The 18,585-nt window shown below is 40.2% G+C and overlaps 1 protein-coding gene across 2 annotated transcripts in view; it reads left to right on the forward strand.

Moving 5' to 3' along the window:
- The window catches only part of LOC122565140 (zinc finger protein 462-like), a 93,858-nt gene that overhangs the window by 27,617 nt on the left and 47,656 nt on the right, over positions 1-18,585 (forward strand). For both annotated transcript variants that reach the window (XM_043720803.1, XM_043720804.1), the window contains 2 exons: positions 3,655-6,878; positions 14,112-14,314. In XM_043720803.1, the coding sequence (XP_043576738.1) occupies positions 3,655-6,878; positions 14,112-14,314 (3,427 nt within the window). The remainder of the gene's footprint in view (positions 1-3,654; positions 6,879-14,111; positions 14,315-18,585) is intronic.

Below are 18,585 nucleotides of genomic sequence, written 5' to 3' on the forward strand. Positions count from 1 at the left end.
CGGAGGGCTTTGAGTCCTTCGTGATGGGGGATGGAGGTGTACAGGGACTGGATGTCCATGGTGAAGATAAGGCGTTGGGGACCGGGGAAGCAAAAATCCTAGGATATTAAAGCAGCCACACAGATTGCGGATGCACTGATAGTAAACGTTCAAGTATTGTAGATCTGGAAAACTCAGGAGTGGGAACTGCCAATATAACATCCTTGCTCAAAATGGGGTGAGAAACAAACACATTAGTAAATATAGGCCAATGAGTTTAACATTGTCATTGGGAAAATGTTAGCGTCTACTATAAAGTACATAATAGCAGAGCATTTAGAAATAATCTAATCAAGCAGAGTCAGCAAGGTTTCATGAAGAGGAAATCATGCCTAATAAATTTATTATCATGTTTTGAGAAGGTAAATGGATAATAATATAGGACAATTTATGCACTTGGTAGGGAGAACAGAGGATCTGAATTTTCAAATGGAGTAAGACTGCAGAAAACTGAAGCATAGTGTGATTTAGAGGTCCTTGTGCATGAAACACTAAAAATGCTAGCACATTAATTATGGTATTAAGTAAGGCATTTGGAATATTGGCCTTTATTTCAAAGGAGATCTTACTAAAACTATACAGGACCACATTTTGAATACTATGAACTGTTTTGATTCCATTATTTATGAAAAGTTATCCTGGCATTGAAAACCTTTTCAGAGAAGGGTCACCTTTATGTTGTTCCAAGGCTTGAAGTGATTTTAAGGGGAGCGGTTGAGTTGGTTGGGCTTGTAGAAGAATGAGAGATGACCTTATTGAAACATGCAGAATTCTTAGGGGACTTGACAAGGTAGCTGCAGAAAAGTTGTTTCCCTTGTGGGAGCGTCGAGGACAAGAGGGTATATTTTCAGTTATGAATTTCCCATTTAAGACAGCAGGCGTTTCACTGAGAGTAGTAAATCTGTGAATTCTTCATTGCAGAGGGATGTCGAGACTGTGTTTTGTTATGTGCATTCAAGGCTGAGATAATCAGGGAATAGAGTTGTGGAATTGAGAATTATCAGGTAAATTGAGATCTCATTGAACAGCAGAACAGACTTGATGGTCTGACTGGGCTACATCTGCTTCTGCATCATAAGGTCTTAATGTGGTGAGGTAGATGGAATGGATCTAATTTTATTTCTAAGTTTTTAATAGGTTACTAAGGAACCACATCTACATTCTATTCCTAGGCTTTTAGTTAAACACCAGTCACATGTCCTGTTCCTTTTAATAAAAGCAAAGTACTATCAATGTGACACAGAGGTTGAATCCCTCTGGTAATTAAAACCAAACACCCAGAGAAGCTTACCTCACCTCATAATCTGTTGAAAGTGTCAGTGAGTGAAAGAGAGCTCCTAATTTCCATTATTTAGAAAATAACATGTTAGTTTTCCAACAGTCATAGTGAATACCTAAACAAAGCTTTTAACAAATCCAAGCCCACTTTTCTTAACTAATTACTATCTGACCTCAGCTCTATAAAGATTCTGCTCCATTAATACAATTATTAAACAATACGTAACTTAATTTCTCAAAGATGGTCTTCTTTATTCCCTTAAGCCTTCCTTCTTCTTCTTCCTGACTCTGCTGTCTTCTCTATAGGTCATCTTCGTTTTTACTGGTTTTACAGGAAAAGATGCCTTTGACAGTGCCTTCTAAAATTTCTTTAAGAGCAAGATTTAGATGGGCAGTTAGCTTTCTGGCTCGACCGCAGTTGCTCTGTTGTTCAATGGCAGTTGCTTTGACTAACTTTCAAAATGCCCACCTTTGTTATGCCCCCAACCCTCTCATTGGTTTGATGTTGTCAATACAATACGCTCAAACTCCATTGGCTTTTACTATCCTGGGCATAAATTAATTGGTTAAATTTGAATTGTTGTCAAAACAGCAACCAAAGCTCAGGTATCTTTTAACAGCTAATTAGCCTGATCTTGGTGGTGGGCAAGTTGTTGGAGGGAATCCTGAGGGACAGGATGTACATGTATTTGGAAAGGCAAGGACTGATTAGGGGTAGTCAACATGGCTTTGTGCGTGGGAAATCATGTCTCTCAAATTTGATTGAGTTTTTTGAAGAAGTAACAAAGAGGATTAATGAGGGAAGAGTGGTGGACGTGATCTATATGGACTTCAGTAAGGCATTTGACAAGGTTCTCCATAGGAGACTGATTAGCAAGGTTCGATCTCATGGAATACAAGAAGAACTAGCCATTTGGATACAGAACTGGCTCAAAGGTAGAAGAACCGAGGGTGCTGGTGGAGGGTTGTTTTTCAGACTGGAGACCTGTGACCAGTGGAGTGCCACAAGGATCAGTGCTGGGCCCTCTATTTTTTGTCATTTCCATAAATGATTTGGATGCGAGTATAAGAGGTACAGTTAGTAAGTTTGCAGATGACACCAAAATTGGAAATGTAGTGGACAGCAAAGTGGGATATCTCAGATTACAACAGGATCTTGACCAGATGGGCCAATGGGCTGAGACATGGCAGATGGAGTTTAAATCAGATAGATGTGAGGTGCTGCATTTTGGGAAAGCAAATCTTAGCGAGACATATGCACTTAATGGTAAGGTCCTAGGAAGTGTTGCTGAACAAAGAGACCTTGGAGTGCAGGTTCATAGCTCCTTGAAAGTGGATCGCAGGTAGGTAGGATAGTGAAGAAGGCGTTTGGTATGCTTTCCTTTATTGGTCAGTATTGAGTACAGGGGTAGGGAGGTCATGTTGCGGCTGTACAGGACATTGGTTAGGCCACTGTTGAAATATTGCGTGCAATTCTGGTCTTCCTATTGGAAAGATGTTATGAAACTTGCAAGGGTTCAGAAAAGATTTACAAGGATGTTGCCAGGGTTGGAGGATTTGAGCTGTAGGGAGAGGCTGAACAGGCTAGGGCTGATTTTCCCTGGAGCGTCGAAAGCTGAGAGGTGACCTTATAGAGGTTTACAAAATTTATGAGGGGCATGGATTGGATAAATAGGCAAAGTCTTTTCCCTAGAGTGGGGGAGTCCAGAATTCAAGGGCATAGGTTTAGGGTGAGAGCGGAAAGATATAAAAGAGACCTAAGGGCCAACGTTTTCATGCAGAGCGTGGTACATGTACGGAATGAGCTGCTAGAGGAAGTGGTGGAGGCTGGTACAATTGCAACATTGAAGAGGCATTTGGATGGGTATATGAATAGAAAGGGTTTGGAGGGATATGGGCTAGGTGCTGGTAGGTGGGACTAGATTGGGTTGGGATATCTGGTCGACATGGACGGGTTGGGCCGAAGAGTCTGTTTCCATGCTGTACATCTCTATGACTCTGTTACTTGTCTATATCCTGGAACAGCCCACCTCTCAACTGGTCTGTTTTGGAAGCTGTGGCTGTACTTCAAATTTACTTTAAAATTCAGAAAACAGTTTTTATTTTGAAGTGAATGTATGCTCTTTTGATGACTTAACACTGTGGATGCTGGAAATCTGAATTACCAACAGAAAATGGTGAATAAACTCAGTGGGCCTGACAGCATCTATGGAGACAGGAACAGAGTTAAAGTTTGAATCCAAAAATTTTTTTTTTAAGACTTCAGTTTTGGTCTTATGCTGTGTAATCTGCATATCACTGTGTAAATTAACTCTGATATTCACTCTCTCTGTGTAGGACAAGACTCAAGAGTTAGGAACAGGAGTGACTTGAGTGAAGATTTGATCTACAACAGTCATGTTATTCAGTCAGGTGACCACTTCCAAAACAGTGGTGAGCATCCTTATGGATACAAAGCTTTCAAGGAAAATATGAATCCATTTTGTGAGACGGTTGGGAAATCAAGAGCACCAGAAGATTCAAACAAACAAGTTGCTTTTTCCAATACCAGTGCGACATTTGCCATCGAACAGGTGATGGATGTGTGTAGCATTGCACATGATGATATATGCGATAAACCCAAGATTTTCAATAACCAGTCAGAATTGGATCACTGCTTGCTGAAGGACACTACTTCTTCCTTCAAAAGTGCTGAGGAACTGGAAGTTAAAAACCTGGGTCATACAAAACTTGAAACTATGTTGGGAGTAAAGAAGGCAATTGAACCATCTGAAAGTTTCATGTTTTTTCCTCTTGATGGAGCACCGAATATTCTGCCGAAACAGATTCATCCTGATAAAGAAAACAAAGGTGGGACAGAAATGGAAGTAAGTGGGAAATTAGTTACAGAGACTGGTAAAACGTCCTGTTTATGGTGTGAACACTACACATTTAATGAACGATACTTTGAAGAACATACAAAAGAACAGCATAGTTGCATTGAACATGACAAAGCGGCTTTGATGTCCACAACAGAGCCAGAGGACTTAGGATGTGAAGAACAGGACTTCACTTCACAAGTTGATTCAATTAATAATGCTTCTCAGAATGGAGAGACAATAGTGAGAAAGAGTGAACTGTATAGAACTGAATGTAAAAATCCTGTCTCATCAAGTAATTCAGATGACATAACTGACGGTTTCAAACCTTTCAAGGATATGCGACAGAAGTCTGTAATACATGCCACTTTTAGGCAAAAGGTCAGAAGAACATTAAACCTTAAAAATAACCAAACTATATTCTATATGAAACGACTATGTTTATTTCATTGTATTTTTTGTCGATTTCATACTTTGTACCGTCGTTGTGTCTTGCGCCATGTGAGAAGTATGCATCGCAACCAAATCGGAAGTCCTAAATGCTATGTTAGGGTTTCAAATGGCTTAAATACACTGAAGTGTTGTGAAAAGGATTGCACTTTAAAAAAGTTAACTTCGTACAGTGGTCCATTGTCCTTAGAAAGAAAGGGTTTTCGAATACCAAAACCAGATACAAGTATAAGAGGTGAAAATGTAAATTTGATGCCTTCTGTTGCAAAACCATCACTTTGTACCAGTAAATCAGATATTATTGAATCTAAAAATTGCTTAATTAAGCAGCACAGTAATTCATGTTATGAAACATCATTGGTCCATGATCAAACACAATTTTCATTACTTTATCTTGCTAATGATTCAGATGTTAAAACAAGTTCAGAAATACCTCCAGATCCTCTAGGAGCTCTTCCGTGTTTTTCATCCTTAATGACTACTGATGAGAAGATAACCTATGGTGATCTGAATATTAAAGCTCAGCCATCTTCAAGGAAATGCCTCGCATTGGAAGCCATAGTAGAAAGCCTGAAAAGTCGTGTGGCATCACCAATCAAATGCAGGCCAGCAGTTACATTGCTCAATGATCGAATAGCAAGGCCCAGGCGAAGCATTCCGTTTTGTAGAACAACAGAGGAGCAGCAGGCTAAGTGGGTGATGGAGGCATATAATTTCTTAAAGCAACAGAAGATTGAAAGAGCTGCAGAGTTTTCATCCTGTGACGATGATTATCTCCTTGATGCAATGGCTGAAATTGAAGTTGTGCTATCTGATACAGATGATAAAAGTAACAATTCAAAAGTCTATAGAAATTATGGTACTTTAAATGAAAACATTGCAAAAGCAACAGAAGACAAAAGTGAAATTCTCAGTCTTCCATCAAGTGCAAACATGGAACCAGGAAATGTTTGTACTTTATTGTACAAATGTGATATCTGTCCTTTTTCAAGTGCTAACATTATATCTGTCCTGTCGCACTATGGCAGACAACACCCTGAAGAGGACATACCATACCACAGGATCCAGAAATATAGCTGTAAGATGAATATGCAGATGGGATTGGACTTACATTTGCCCACACACAGTTTATCTTGGGTTGATTCTAAATCTGCTGATTCACTTGTCCCTTGCTTTACTAGATCTTCAGCATTGTGTTTCTGTGAACATTGTTCATTCAGTGGAGACTGGATTTCTTTAATTGAGCATTATCAAAAATTTCATACATCTACAAACTTAACCAAATATGGTGGACAGAAAAAGTCAGCGAGAAGAATTGTCAACAATGTACAGGCCAGGGCACCATTAGCTTCCACCTCCACTTCTAGCAGTGAGCCACAGGTGGTGTTTCAGTGCCAGCTCTGTAATTTTACCTGCTCATCAAGACGAGTCATTTGTCGACACTATTGCATCAGGCAGAGCATTATTTGTGCTCAAGTTGAAGATTCTGATATTCTTTTCAAATGTGCCTTGTGTGGGTACACTCATTTAACTCAGGAAGGGCTCATTAACCATTATCTCATATACCATGATATTGAACCTCAATTTAGCTCTCATGGCATGAAGACAGGCCAAAATGAACTTGTCTCATTATTGTCCAGTGATGAGGATCTGAAGGCTGGTATGGAGAAACAGATATGTATGCTATGTTCATTTAAGGCTATTACTCAGAAAGAACTTTTGTTCCATTATAAATTACGACATCCAAGATTTTATTCCCAAAATAGATGCACTATTGAATGTAAAAATCATGCCAATTTGCATATGACAAACCTCGATCCACAATTTTGTGAAGCAAAACGTTTCAGGAATACAAGTGAATGTGGAAATGCTATGTTGGAGTGGGGAATGAATATGGTCCGTACCAAGGAACCTTTAGCCTTTGGCAGTGAACTTGAATTGATCAGCCATAAGGGAGATCGAGATTTGATAATGACAGTGCCTGTCAGAGAGCACCTGAGAAATCAGAACACCAACCCAATCCATTCTGGACAGAAGATCACCAAGGCTGTAAACTCATTAGATGTAACAAGATTGCCATCTAAACAATTTCCACTGAATGGATGTGGAAGTCAATGCTTAGAATATAACATAATGCCAGGAAAGCAAAATATTGACAGCAGTGACATTTTTTGTGAATTTGATCCTGTAAATAAAAGCACAGTCCAGGAATGTGTATTTGGTGCCGAAGATGACTGGCAACAAGGAGACCTGGTATGGTGCACTGGTTCTTAATTGTTATTGAGTTTTAATTCTTTTTAGCATCACATAGGGAATGGGAAAAAGTGAAGAATAATATAGTTTTTATTTACTTTTGACACAGTTATCAGGTTGAATTTACAAGACACTAAATGGGGAGTTCAACTGAGGTCAAAGCTAATTTCAATATTTATAATACATTTTTGACTTGTCTTGTTTGAATATTTAATCAGAAATAAGATCAGAGCAACTTGGTGTGAAAGATTTGCTAAATTAGATAGTAATTCGAATGAACTTTTGCAGAGCTGTTACACTGCACCCCTAGGACAGGTGTGCATGACATAAAATGAAACCTAGATCTTCTGGCTGATAGGTGTGGACCACTAAAAACCCCACTAAATCAGGTAATGTAATAGAGCTTTGTTAGCTTCAGGTAATCTGGGAGGTATATGTAATTTTGCCTTGTGGCTTTTATGGCACAGTAGCAGCATTCCTATCTCTGAGCCAGGAAGCTTGCATTTAAGTTCCACCCAGTCCAGAGGTGGGTATAGAAAATAATTTCAGCTTATGGGGGGCTCTTGTGGTACTGTGTTTGTTCCTACTTCTGGACCAGGAGGCATGGTTCAAGTCTAACTGCTCCAGTGGTGTGTCATAACATGGCTGAATAGGTTGATTTAAAAAAAAACTAATTTCAACTTGCATTGAGTATGATCATTTTCCAAGCTTATTTCTCCTTTGTATCTTAGATTGTAACTGCGATTGTTTATTTCACTTTGTCCAAATTGTTTTATCTCAGGAATTTTAAGCAAAAATTCTAAGATTCCAAATCCTTGTCAAATAAGCAGATGTTCTAATTAACTTGAATTATTAGTGAGCTTTGAGAAGATTTGTAGCTAAGGTTGAGATTCTGGATGTCGGTTTGCTCGCTGAGCTGGAAGGTTCATTTTCTGACATTTCATCACCATATTAGGTAACATCTTCAGTGAGCATCCAGACGGAGCACTGCTGATGTTTAACTGCTTTCTATTAGTATGTTTGGGTTTCTTTGGGTTTGTGATGTCATTTTCCTGTCCATCGACTTGGACCTCATTTACCACCCCATGAGAAAAAGAACAGAAAATGACATCACCACCCCAAAGAAACCACCTCTCCCACCTCTTTTACTTCCCTCCTTATTCATTTTTGAAACCTCTAAACCCCGGAACATCCGACAATCGTTCTTTAACATCCAAGTCTCCGTAATATCATAGCTTCGAGTAATGATCCATGATCTAAGTTCATCGCTCTTATTCCTGACACTACTTGTGACACACTTCAGACCATCGCACTGACTGCAACTTTGCCCTGTCAACTGTCTATCCTTCCTCACAGATTCTCTGCATGCTGCATCTGCCTGTTCACCAGCTACCCTATCTTCTGATGCATAGCTTTGTTTCCCATCTCCCTGCCAAACTAGTTTAAATCCTCCTGAAGAACTCTAGCAAACTTCCCACCCAGACTATTGGTACCCCTCCAGTTCAGCTGCAACCCATCCTCCTTGTTGTGGTCTGCCTTCCCCAGAAGGTGTCCAATTATCCACTTATCTGAAGTCCTCCTTTCTACACTAGCTCTACAGCCACGTGTTCAACTGCACCTGCTCTCTGTTCCTAGCCCCTCAAGCCTGTGGCACCACTAGCAATCCTGAGATTCTGCTCGTTCTGCCTTTTAGCTTCCAACCTAACTCCCTATATTCACTTTTCAGGTCCTCATTCCTTTTTCCTAGCTATGTCATTGGTACCAATGTGTACCACGACTTGTGGCTGCTCTCCCTCCCCTTTTAAGAATCCTGTAGACTTGATCCGAGTTAATGAAGTCAACCTGAAAAATTGTGGAGTGATTCATTTTGAAAGGTTGAGTTTGAATGAAGATTAATGTGTTAAAAGCAGGATTCTTGGCAGTGGGGAGGAACTGAGGGATCTTGGGGTCAACACCCGTAGATCCTTCAAAGTTGCCACCCAAGTTGACAGGGATTTGTAAAAAGGGATATGGTGCATTGGCTTTCATCAGCAGAGGGATTGAGTTTAAGAGCTGCGAGGTTATGCTGCAGCTCTATAAAACCATGGTTAGACCACACTTGGAATATTGTGTCCAGTTCTGGTCACCTCATTACAGGAACGATGTGGAAGCTTTAGAGAGGGTGCAGAGGGCATTTATCAGGTTGCTGCTTGGACTGGAGGGCAAATCTTAGGTTGAGGGAGGTAGGGTTTTGCTCGTTGGAGCGAAGAGGAATGAGAGGTGACTTGATAGAGGTGTACAAGATGTTCTGACAGGCATTGATAGAGTGTATAAACATACTTTTTCCCAGATGGGAAATGTTTATCACAAAAGGCCGGAATTTTAAATTGATTGGAGGAAGATTTGGGGGAGATGTCAGAGGTAGGTTCTTTGCACAGAGTGGTGGGTGCGTGGAATGCACTGCCAGCAGTGGTAGTAGAGTCAGATAAATAGGGACATTAAAGCAACTCTTGAATAGGCACATGGATGACAGTAAAATGTCAGGTATACAGTTGATCTTAGAGTAGGATAAAAAGTCAGCACAACATAGAGGGCCCATACTGTGCTGTACTGTTCTATGTTGTTCTATATCAAGGTGGCACTGGAAAAGCATAGCAGGTCAGGCAGCGTCTAAGGAGCAGAAAAATCGACATTTCGGGGATAAACCATTCCTGATAATGAGCTTATGCCCGAAACATCGATTCTTCTGTTCCTTGGTTGCTGCTTGACCTGCCGTGCTTTTCCACTGCCACACATTTCGACTCTGATCTCACTTTCACCTATGTTCTTCTATTTGACAGCATTTGGCCTATATTCCTCTAAACCCTTCCTTTTCATGTACCCATCCAGATGCCCTTTAAATGTTGTAGTTGTACCAGCCTCCACCAGTTTTACTATCTCTGGCAGTTCATTCCATACAGGCACCCCCCACCTGTATGAAAAATTTGCCTCTTTGGTCCCTTTTAGATCTTTCCCCTCTCACCCTAAACCTATGTCCTGTAGTTTTTGATTCCCCAACCCTGGAGAAAAGACCTCGGCTATTCACATTATCCATGCCCCTCATAATTTTACAGACCTCTGTAAAGTCACCCCTCAGCCTCTGATGCTCCAGGGAATATAGGCCCAGCATCTTCAACCTCACCATTTAGCTGAAGCCCTCCAACCCAGGAACATCTTGGAATTTTTTCTGAACCCTTTCAAGTTTAACAATATCCTCCAGCAGCAAGACCAGAATTGCACTCAGTATTTCTAAAATGACCTAACCAATGTCCTGTACTCAATGCACTAACCAATAAAAGCAAGCTTATCAAATGGCTGCTTCACTATCCTATCTACCTGTGACTCCACTTTCAAGGAACTATGAACCTGCACTCCAAGGTCTTTTTTTTTCAGCAACACTCCCCAGGACCTTACCATTAAGTGTATAAGTCCTGCCCATTTTTGCCTTTCCAAAATGGGGCACCTCTTGCTTATCTAAATTAAGCTCCATCTGCCACTCAGCCCATTGGTCCGTCTGATGAAGGTCCCATTGTACTCCAAGATGACCTTCTTGACTGTCCACTACATTGCCAAGTTTGATGTCATCTGCACACTTACGAACCATACCTGTTACAGATCAGAGCAGACCCTTAACTTTTTGTAATTTTCAAGTCAAATATAAGTTGCCTGTTCCAGGCTCAATGCGATTGGTCAAACTACTCACGTTAAGCAAAACACAATTTATTTAAACCTTGTACGTAAAACACAACCAAAGAAAAGAGAAATTTAGAATAACTTAACTCTATTTAAAAACTTTAACAGAATAATTGATACAGTAATTATTACTAATTAACTGTTCCAGTATAGTAATGTTTCACCCTTGGCACAAAGGAAGATTCTGACACAGATTCTCACATGCAATTCTCCCATTCAGGAGGAAGAAAGCATCAAAAGAAAATTCAGAGTGAGTAGCAGCGAGGAGACATTCACTGAAACCTCTAATTCTGTTTCGATTTCAATAGCTTCTGATGCTGCTCAGAAATCCTGATCGGAGAAAGCTAGCCACACCCATTCTGGCTGCATTTCAAGAAAGCAGTGGTATTCACTCTTAAACCTTTTGAAGTGACAGCATCATTACAGACCTGTTATATTCACCTCCAAATCATTTGTATAAATGATGAAAAGCAGTGGACCCAGCCCCAATCCTTGCAGGATACTGCAGATCACAGGTCTCCAGTCTGCAAAACAGCGCTTCACCACCACCTGTCTCCTACCTTCAAGCAATTTTGCATCCATATAGCTAGCTGTCCCTGGATTACATGTGATCTAACCTTCCTAACTAGTCTATCATGCGGAACCTTGTTGAATGCCTTGCTGAAGTCCATATGGGCAATGTTCACTGCTCTGCCTTGATCAATCATCTTTGTCACTTCCTCAGTCAAGTTGGTGAGATGCCATTTCCCACACAAATCCATGTTGACTATCACTAATCAGTCCTTACCTTCTCATCATATTGCAGCTGCTCTTACCTCCTGAACTACTATCTCCCAACCAGTCTAATTTAAATTCATCTTGACAGCATTAACAAACCTTCCCATGAGGATATTGATCCCATTCCTGTTCAGATGTCACCCCATTCAACTTGTATGCATCCTACCTCCTTAGAAATGCTCCCACGGCCCCAGTAATCTAAAACCCTCCATCCTGCACAAAACAAATTATGATAAACTTGTATAAGACATTGGTTTAGCCTCAATTGGAATATTGTATAAAGATGTGGGAACCACAGTTTCTTGCCAATTGTCAAGGGTAACCTCTGTCACAATTATTTGGCCTATGAGCTGGTAACATTTCTCTGAATTCCTAAAATGTGACACCTACTTTGTAATTTATCAAATGAAAAGACTCCCATAAATGATTCCAAGAATGTCTAACTTCAGAAATTCTTGGAAAAGATGAGTTGACAGAAGTATTCAAAATCATGAATGGTCTGTTGTTAGAATCTGCAATGGGACTAGGTAAGTTCCTCTTTGAGAGTTAGCACAAACATAATGGCCTGAATTGCCTTTCTCTTGCATCTTTACATGGATAGTAATTTGGAGAAGGAAGATTTTAAACAGATCATTGATGAAATGAGTAAAGATGGATATGCTCACATATTTAATTAATGATGATTAGCAAAGATGGAGAGGGATATTCTCTCAATATTTTATTGCAAATACCCATTGTGTTGTTAATAAACAAAGTTATTCAAATATGAGGACTATGTTTGAAGTTATAGGGTTATAAATTAAAGAGCATGATTTATTGTATGTAGCTGACTTAGTATGATGAGGGTGGCTCAGTGGTTAGCACTGTTTCCTCATAGCGCCAGGGACCTGGGATTGATTCCAACCTCCGGCGACTGTCTTTGTGGAGTTTGCACATTCTCCCCTGTCTGCATGGGTTTCGTCTGGGTGCTCCGGTTTCCTCCCACAGATGTGCAGGTCAGGTGAATTGGCTATGTTGAGTTGCCCATAGTGTTAGGTGCATTAGTCAGTGGGAAATGGGTCTGGGGGGGTTACTCTTCAGGTTGGTGTGGACTTGTTGGGCTGAAGGGCCTGTTTCCACACTGTAGGGAATCTAATCCAATCTAATCTATGATACTTGTTGGGTGCCACAAACTTTTTTTTAAAATATGTCATTGTTCATTAACAGTCTTTGCTGTTGAACTCATTTTCCCAGCACTGTTCTCATTCCTTTGTTTTAGGTTTTCATCCTGAAAATGCCCCAATCCAAACTCCGGTTAAAGTTACAAATCACACAACAACAGGTTATAGTCCAACAGTTTATTTGGAAGTACTAGCATATGGAGCACTGCTCCTTCATCAGGTAGCTGTGGAGCAGGATCATGAGGCAACAACATTTATAGCAAAAGATCACAGTGTCAGAAACTGAAACGATATATTGAACAAACCTAGATTGTTGTTAAGTCTTTCATCTTTTGGAATTGGTTGCAGGTTTTGGTTCATTAATATGTAAATCTCAGAACGACTTTTCAGTCACCTTCCCGAGATAACTCTAGGTTTTATATGAAATAAACAGGTGACATCTCAGCTCGGACAATGCATGAACGATGAGGTTAGATTCTGTCTGTATCCCAATCTTGAGTACAGATCCAACCCTCCAACTCTGCATAGCCCTTTTAGATTAGATTACTTACAGTGTGGAAACAGGCCTTCGGCCCAACAAGTCCACACCGACCCTTCAAAGAGTAACCCACCCAGACCCATTCCCCTACATTTACCCATTCACCTAACACTATAGGCAATTTAGCATGGCCAATTCACCTACCTGTCCATCTTCCTTCCCACCTGTCTGCTCAACCCTCCACTTCAACCTATTACCCCCCCTCCCCCTTTTATCTACCTATCGACTTCCCTGCTACCTTTCCCACAACCCCAAACCCCGTCCCTATAATCTCTCAGCCCATTGGTCCACAAGCTTCATTCCTGATGAGGGCTTATGCCTGAAATGTCAACTCTCCTGCTCCTCTGTTGCCTGACCAGCTGTGCTTTTCTAGCACCACATTTTTTTGACTACCGTCGTTTTCCAGTTAGGCAAGTAGCCACCTTCCTAGCTCACTTGGGAGGCAGGTGATCAGCTGGGGACAAGTTGAGGCGCTTAAGTTGACATTAATTGCCCACCTAAGGACTTTAATTGCTAATGAATTGAGAAACATGTCCATGGACTTTCTCATCTGGTACTTAATTGAAGAACTAGGGAAAAAGGACTAATTTTCTCACCAGGACAAATATGTCCGATTCTTTTCCCGCAGCACCTCCCAGAGAGAGGGAAGTTGCAGCTATGCTTTAATAGATGTTGTCAAATTAACAAAAAGCTTATTGCTTTGATAAACATTTTTACTGAAACTTTGTGGAGGCCCAGACTGTTTGAGGTCCAAGGTTGTATTGCCCACTCCTTAGTATTAACCCTTTCCTACCCGTGTACTACAGATGTGACTCTGCCAGGTGGAGTGTTTTCCCTCTTGATTCATATTGACCTAGATTTACATGAGCTGTTTGTCATGTGGTCCATTGCTATCTTGATATCAAGGGTAGTCATTCTCACCTGATTTGAGAAGCCTTTGTCCACAAAGCAGCAATAAATTGCAATTTTTAAATATTTTAAGAGTGCAATATGAAATATCCCTCTTATCTATTTGCTGGAACATTAATGCCATTTTAAAAATTTAAGACAACAGGCAATGAGGTGTTAAGCAGAGATCGTGCTTCTCGGGTGAAAGCAACGTGCTTGGAGAATACAGTGAAGCACAGTTCATTGGAAGGATATCGCTGTGGGCACTGTGCACGGCTTTTTAAAGCACTGGCAGGACTTCGCAACCATGAAAGGATACACTTTACATCCAAAACATGCCACCGCTCTATAACGAAGAGCAGGTAATACAGATTTCTTTATTTGAATGTGTTTTGTTTATGATCCCAATATACATTGGCATGTGATATTTCATTTCAAGTAATTGTGTTAATGCTACATTTCTTAAGCACTGGAAGTATAGTCTACTTTGATCATTTTTGAATAAACTACATTTCTGAAAATGAGACTTTTGCGTTTAGATGATATTGCACTTACTCTTGGTTCCAAATGTAAAGCTGAAATGTAAATTCCTAAAACTTCAGGGCTGTCACTATGCCAGTTTGTTTATCCCCAATTAGTTATTTTGTACAGCCTGCCTATGTACCTGACAACATACCAGCAGTCAAATAAAGAATTTCATTGCTGGTGTAAAGACAGGTGTTCTCATAATTAGTTGATCAAATATGTGACAATGCTGCCCCTTTAACAAGGTATGCTGTCCTTAGGTTTTTTTTAATCAAGATGGGTTGTAAAGACAGAGGTGCCCAATTTGTCTGGAAATGGTTACTTTTGAACAATGGCAGTGAAGTGGCCAGTTCTCCCAGTTCGGGTTTTGTTTTCTAGGTCGGTTTAGTAGAGCTAATGAGATATTTGCATCACTGTCAGAGGAGATATCTGGGGAAAATGAGGTGAAAACTCCTGGTACCAAATAACAGCTACAGTGAAAAGAGATTCTATGTTTTCACAGATGTTTCTTGACTGAACTTTCTCTTTGAAACTCTCCTGCCTGTAAGGACCTGTGTTTGAATTTACCATTTGCCAAGAGGTGTGTTTTTGGGATGTTGCGGGAATTGGAACAGCCTCGTTAATTTGTGATTTTGAGTTGGTTAGGTTTTCAAATAGTGAAGTTACTCTAAATTCTGTTTTCTTTTGTTCATGTTTCAAGTGTAGTGTGTAAATAAATTCTGTTTTGCTTGAAGCTGAGTGGTTTGACCAGCTATATCCCTACTGGAATATTCACTTTACATCTACCTTTCAAAAAAAAAGTAAGGTCTGGGCTACCTTCTTGAAATATTTTGAGGGGGGTCTGGCCTGGTCCATAACAGACTGGGGGCTTATTTGGAATTTATTCTATTGTACCAGTTTGGGATGAGAGTTGTTGGATTTAAAGGTAATGAGTGGTAGATATTGGTGTCTTTTGTTCCAGGTGTTGAATTTAGTTGGTTTAAGCAGTGCTTGGTTGTAGTAATGGCTCTTTCAGGCATCAAGAGTTTTCTGGGGTTGGAAGAAATGACTTTGGGGGTTCTACAAAAGATGAATAAAGCAAAGCTACTGGAATTGGCAGACAAGCTGGGGTTGGAGTTACCTTCATTCATGAGAAAAGGACAGATAATTACAGCAATAGCACGGCATTTAAATTTGCTGGAAAAGCCATCAAAATCTTTGGAAACTGCTAAACAGATGACGCTTCAGGAATCTAAGGACGGACCCTGGTCAAACATGCATTGAGTTTGAAAGAGAGGTGATTATTTTGGAGGATTTCAAAAATTCACTTCCTGAAGTAGTGAGAACTCATGAGAAGTAGTGAGAACAGATGGAGGACAATCTTTAGCTCAGAGAAGTTAACTGAGTTACAACAGAAAGTTGAAAAATTGAAGCAGTTGTATTAAAAGTATACATAGAAGAGGAATGTGAGTGTATCCTTGAGTGCTACTATCTTAAGAATGATGTCTTAATGAGGAAATGGAGACCATCACATATTCAGGGCAGTTGAACAATGGGCAGATGTTCATAAAGTTCTATTACCAGTGTATTTATAGAAAGGTGTTGAGATAGCGCATGAACTCCCAGTACGAGGTCATTTAGGAGTAAGAAAAACTCAAGCTAAAATATAAAAAACATATTTGCTCGCCTGGACTGACAAGGATGTAATTGAAGTTTGCCAGCCAGACATGTCATACGTGTCAGGTAATTGGAAAACCACAGGCAGTAATAAAACCTGCACCTTTAACACCTATTCCTACATTTGAGGAACCTTTTTACAAGCGCCTTAATTGATTACATATGACCCCTAGCTAAAGCGTAGTGGGAATCATTATTTGTTAACAATAATGGATGTGTCCACTAGATTTCTAGAGGCCATTCTATTTTGCAATATCGCTGCTAAAAGGATCTTAGAAGAGTTACTCAAATTTTTCACTAGATACAGACTACCAAAAAACTTTACATCAAAGTTATTCAAGGAAGTTATGGGCAGCTTAGGAATTCAAATCTGCTGTGTACCATCCAGAGTCACAGGGAGTGCTAGAAAGGTGGCATCAGACATTAAGGCCATGTTAGGGGCTTATTGTCAAGACTGTCCAGATGATTGGGATAAAGGAATTCTGTTTGTACTTCTTGCCAACAAAGATGCACCAAATGAATTGACCAAATTTAATCCATTTGAATTGGTCTTTTGGGCATTAAGTGAGAGGACCACTGAAACTAAAGAGAAATTGCTGAGTCAGAATTTAGAGACCACATCTTTGGACTATGTGACAAATTTTAGGGAATGATTACACAGTGGGGAAATCTGCTAGACAGCATTTAAAAGTATCACAGCATATGATGAAACAGGAGGCAGACAAATCAAAAATCACAATAGTGAGATAGTGTTAGTGTTACTTCCTGTGGTAGGTGAAAGCAATGCTTAGTGGACCTTATCAAATTTAAAGGAGATTGAGTGAAGTGAGTTACTTGATAAGGGCTTCAGATAGAAAGAAATGTGTCATATGAATATGCTCAAACGATATTTTGATAGGGAAGAAAAGCAAAAGGAGAATGTGTTATTAGTTACAACATAGAGTGAAGAACCAGGCTTAGAGGATTCTAAGTTAAACATTCCTCAAAGTAAATTGGGCAAATGAGAAAGTTTCCAAAAATTGGGATAAATTATTGAGTTATCTTCCAGAGGAAAAGCGAAATGACCTGAAAGAGTTATTATTGTCGCATATGGGGATATGTAGAAATAAGCTGCGAGGTACTAATCTACTTATGCATGATGTAGATAAAGGAAATGCTGTTCAAATTAAGCAACATCCGTTTAGACATCTAAAATTGGCACATGTTCAAAAGGAGGTTGACTGCATGCTCCAAGACTGCATAATTGAAGTGAGTTGCAACAACTAGAGCTCACCCATAATAATGGTGACAAAACCAGGTGGTACCCAATGGTTTTTGCAAAGTCAATACATTTACAAAGTCTGATTCATATCCGATTGTACATTTGGAAGACAGTATTGAGAAGGTGGGACAAGCAACTTATATTTCTAAGTTGGACTTGCTCAGAGGTACCTGGCAGCTACCTTTATCCGAAAGAGCAAAGACAGTAACGCTAAAACTTGAATGGGTTCAAGTTTCCTATCGGAAAGATGTTGTGAAACTTGAAGGCGTTCAGAAAAGATTTACAAGGATGTTGCCAAAGTTGGAGGATTTGAACTATAGGGAGAGGCTGAACAGGCTGGGGCTGTTTTCCCTGGAGCGTCGGAGGCTGAGGGGTGACGTTATAGAGATTTAGAAAATTGAGGGGCACGGATAGGATAAATAGATAAATCTTTTCCCTGGGGTGGGGGAGTCCAGAACTAGAGGGCATAGATTTAGGGTGAGAGGGGAAAGATATAAAAGAGACCTAAGGGGCAACTTTTTCACGCAGAGTGTGGTATGTGTATGGAATGAGCTGCCAGAGGAAGTGGTGGAGGCTGGTACAATTGCAACATTGAAGAGGCATTTGTATGAGTATCTAAATGGGAAGAGTTTGGAGGAATATGGGCCAGGTGCTAGCAGGTGGGACTAGATTGGGTTGGGATATCTGGTTGGCATGTACAGGTTGGACCGAAGGGTCTGTTTCTATGCTGTACCTCTCTAAGACTCTATGAATGGACTGTAACAATTTAAAGTTGTGCTGCTTGGTTTGAAAAATGTGCCAGCTGCACTTCAAAGACTAAATATTAAGGTCATTTCTAAACTACCCAATTGTGTGGTTTACATCGATGACTTGGTGATTTTTTCGTCACACGTGGAAGGAATATTTGCAGCATTTATCAGAATTATTTGATCAACTTTGGAAGGCAGGTTTGATGATAAACCTGGCAAGAGGTGAATTTGCTAAAGGAGAAAGTGATCACTGCAGATGCTGGAGATCAGAGCTGAAAATGTGTTGCTGGAAAAGCGCAGCAGGTCAGGCAGCATCCAAGGAACAGGAGAATCGACGTTTCGAGCATAAGCCCTTCTTCAGGAATGAGGAAAGTTTGTCCAGCAGGCTAAGATAAAAGGTAGGGAGGAGGGACTTGGGGGAGGGGCGTTGGAAATGCGATAG

This window comes from Chiloscyllium plagiosum, chromosome 31 (assembly GCF_004010195.1).
Source record: "Chiloscyllium plagiosum isolate BGI_BamShark_2017 chromosome 31, ASM401019v2, whole genome shotgun sequence".
Classification (NCBI taxonomy): domain Eukaryota; kingdom Metazoa; phylum Chordata; class Chondrichthyes; order Orectolobiformes; family Hemiscylliidae; genus Chiloscyllium; species Chiloscyllium plagiosum.